Here is a 3,767-nt window from a genome sequence, read left to right on the forward strand (position 1 = left end):
AAGTTCTATGCGTGAATTGATGGCTCCTACTAGATCGGGAGGATTAGGGGAGAAACGGAAGCTCCATGGGCTAATACTTATCTGCCATGACCACTGTTTGATCCCCGCACACCTTCCTGCCTCCACGAGTGCTCCCGCTCCTCTGTGGGGGAGCATGCGATGGCCGTAGGTGGGGCGATGTCACCATAGCGGGCGGCCGCTGCCTGAGGTCGCTGGCTGAGCCGCGGCGCTTCTCACATGCCCCCGATCCTTCTTCCATCTGCTCTCTACTATTTACACTCATATCTATCCCTCTATCTGATTTAACTGTGGGTGGATTAGCATGGAGTAGGAGACGTGGATGGACCCCGCTCAGAACCAGCAGTCATTAGGAGGACTCAGCCGCCAGACTCTTCCACGAGCCAGCTCCTCCAAGTCTACACCTTCTATCTATCGCTGCTCCAATGATCAAGGTGAGGACACATTGCATGTTGTTCTCTTTGATTAATCTGAGATTTTTGTTTTTCCATGGTCAGTCCGCAGCCTAGAGCGCTCCAAACGACATCCCTTGCAGCAAAACGAATCAGGATGATTGTTTTAATGTATATAGAAGAACCGACCTGCGATTATAGAAGTGATCGCCTAAACCAATTGAGCCTAGCACATGTTACCCCTTAGGCTGACATCACATACTAGTAGCAGTACCAATATTTTCTTTGGTTCTAGTAACAACGATGACATGCACATGACAACGCAATGCTTGCGCAAGCAGGGAGACGTCGAGCTTTGGTCAAACCAGTGCCATCTAGTACGGTCTACCTCTCAAGTCTCAACCGCTAACAGTTCACGCGACATAGTCACGGCTGCAGCTTTTGGGCAAAATGGCACGCTACGAATCATGTTTCTGGATTCGTGATCCTCGACGAATTTTCAATCAAAATGTGATTGCTTTGTTTATGGTGTGCTGTTACGTGTACACTGCTCGGCACGTGGTTTAAAGTTAGTACCTTCCCCTTTTTTTCCTTCTTGTTGTGGAAGTAGAATACCCGATGATGTTCCACTTCGAGTGGGTTTGGGATATCGATCGTAGTTGGGCAAAGTCTGCGATGTGGAGTCACCATCTGAAGTTATGAGCGAAAATGTCGTCTTTTTCTGAAACCGTGTCACATAATTCTCGCCACGACAGTCGTCCGTATAGCAAGTTGTCGACAACCAAAGAAAAAGAAGAGAAATTTTCCATCTCAAAGATTGCAAAGATAGGAGATATATATGACTGGTCTCTAGCTACCACACGTCTTACCTGTAGCAGTATACTCTGGTTGAGTAGTGCGCAATACAGCCATAGAGAGACGGCAAAACATTCTTCTCTTGCCTCAGCATCAATCTTGTTTATTCGATCTAGCAGCTGCAACTCGCAAAACACCATGAGAGTAAGTTGTTCTTAAATTTTACTTCATGTTCATCTGTCTTAGGCACGTACACCTGCTTAATTAACCGCTGGCCGAAATCTTTCAGAAGGAGATCATCATCCGGATGCAGCCGGGGTCGGACAGATATCACAAGAGAGCTCTCAAGGTGGCCGCCGCGGTCAGCGGTATGTTCGATCGATTCTTCGTCTTTGTCACGGGAACGAATGCATCCGGTGGATTAGAGGTTCTTTTACAGGAGTAGTGTCGGTCACGAGGACCGGCAGGAACATGGAGCTGCTGGTGGTGATCGGCGACGGCGTGGACGAGGGCCTTCTGACCAAGAAGCTGAGGAAGGAGGTCGGGGAGGCGGAGATAGTGGAGCTGCGGACGCTAGCGGCGGGCGCCTCGGGATCGGGGTATCTGCCGGGCACGTCGTCCAGGGACGTCGCCGCCGCGCACTCCCGGTCTCCGCACCACTGGCAGTCCGTCAACACTCTGGGCCGGGACTCGCCGGTGAGGGGCCACGTCTCGTACCCGGTCTCAGCACCGTCGCCTCTGGCCAACCCCGCCGTCGCACGGTGGCCGGCCGAGCAGTACAGGCAAACCGACGCGGGGTACTACCCCCATGCTCCCAGCCCCAGCCCGTCCTACTACCACGCGTCGCCCATGGCTGGGAACGGCGGGTACGGGGGCAGCAGCTACGCGCGCGCGGCGGCACGCAGCCACCCGGCGAACTACTCCCCGATGATCGAGCGGCACGACTACAACGCGGCGGGGAGCTGGCATCGGCACGGCGGCGGCAGAACGCCCAAGTGCTGCTCGATACAGTAGGACTCGTTTCCGTCCTAGTGCCAGAACTCAAAGACGTTTTCAAGTATTTCTCAGCTGTGAAATGTTGGGTTCTTTGGTTCATTCCTGCCTCATTGTTGAAATTAAATTTGGTGTACAATGTCGGTAAGCGTCGTGTACACCTGATAGGATTTGAACATAGAGGTGTTCTTAGTGTTTTGCAAATGAACTAATCAAATAAACATCCTAATTGGGAATCTACTGGAGGACTGACTTGTCCCGCCTTTTCTTCGAAACCTTTTTTCATTATTTAATATCTGGTACTCAAGGTTTTCAACCGACCTTTTGACCCTGAAATGTGGTGTTCTTTGGTTCGTTCCTATCTTCATCAGATGAAAACTTAGCGCACAGGGTTCTCGAGTGTTTCAGCTGCGAAGTGGGGGTGTACTACTTCATTAAAAGAAAGTTTAAGTGCACAAGGTTTTCAGGTACGAGAGCATCTCCAGTCGCGTCCCCCAAAACGACCCTTAAACGGCACCGGATTTATCGTTTAGGGGACGTGTTTCCTTCGTGTCACGGTTGGGGGATGTCGCTCCCCAACCGCGTCCCGAAATGCGTCCCCAAAACTTTAAAATATTGTATTTTTATTTTAATAGATAGAAGAAATTGGTAGGTTCGGTGTAGGTAAAGATGTACTAATATTCAAAGCGGTGCAACATAAACAAATTACATATAAAAACTTCAAAAAACATAAACAAATTGCATATAGAAAAATTGAATTTTTTTTAAACTACTTCTTTGATGGCCCCGGATCATCGTCCTCACGATGGCGCTTCCTACTCGTCACCTCTTCCGAAGAGGCGGTGTCGTTCGACGCGTCAGAGAAACTTGTGTCCTCCTCGTCGCCGACGGTGCTCGCCGGCTGCGTATCCGCCTTCGCTTTCGCCTCCGCCTCCGCCACCCTTAAACGGCACCGGATTTATCGTTTAGGGGACGTGTTTCCTTCGTGTCACGGTTGGGGGATGTCGCTCCCCAACCGCGTCCCGAAATGCGTCCCCAAAACTTTAAAATATTGTATTTTTATTTTAATAGATAGAAGAAATTGGTAGGTTCGGTGTAGGTAAAGATGTACTAATATTCAAAGCGGTGCAACATAAACAAATTACATATAAAAACTTCAAAAAACATAAACAAATTGCATATAGAAAAATTGAATTTTTTTTAAACTACTTCTTTGATGGCCCCGGATCATCGTCCTCACGATGGCGCTTCCTACTCGTCACCTCTTCCGAAGAGGCGGTGTCGTTCGACGCGTCAGAGAAACTTGTGTCCTCCTCGTCGCCGACGGTGCTCGCCGGCTGCGTATCCGCCTTCGCTTTCGCCTCCGCCTCCGCCTTCGCCCGGGCCGCCGCCGCCTCCACAGCCTCTTCCTCCTCCTCCTCCTCCTCCTCCTCGGCCTCCCATTCCTCCTCGATGTCCGGCAGCGGGGAATCATCGCTGCTAGTCGTCGCAACTTTGTCCCACCAATGACGCCATCCTGGCGGCTTACCCTCGTTGTCGGTGTCTGATGGCAGTTGCGCTCATTGTGAG

The 3,767-nt window shown here is 50.7% G+C and overlaps 1 protein-coding gene across 1 annotated transcript; it reads left to right on the top strand.

The window, feature by feature from the left end:
* Positions 1 to 1,238: 1,238 nt before the first annotated feature.
* LOC127335202 (uncharacterized) lies at positions 1,239 to 2,436 on the top strand. Its single transcript, XM_051361811.2, has 3 exons — positions 1,239 to 1,409; positions 1,495 to 1,573; positions 1,645 to 2,436. The coding sequence occupies exons 1-3, from the start codon at positions 1,404 to 1,406 to the stop codon at positions 2,217 to 2,219; spliced, it is 660 nt and encodes a 219-aa protein (XP_051217771.1). The 5' UTR covers positions 1,239 to 1,403; the 3' UTR covers positions 2,220 to 2,436.
* Positions 2,437 to 3,767: the final 1,331 nt, after the last annotated feature.

The sequence above is a fragment of the Lolium perenne genome, chromosome 2 (assembly GCF_019359855.2).
Source record: "Lolium perenne isolate Kyuss_39 chromosome 2, Kyuss_2.0, whole genome shotgun sequence".
In the NCBI taxonomy this organism is placed as follows: domain Eukaryota; kingdom Viridiplantae; phylum Streptophyta; class Magnoliopsida; order Poales; family Poaceae; genus Lolium; species Lolium perenne.

What these genes read in the sequence shown, in the direction of transcription:
- LOC127335202 (XM_051361811.2), top strand. An exon ending in GGTGGCCGCCGCGGTCAGCG is followed by an intron (nt 1,574 to 1,644) that starts GTATGTTCGATC and finishes GTTCTTTTACAG; the next exon opens with GAGTAGTGTCGGTCACGAGG.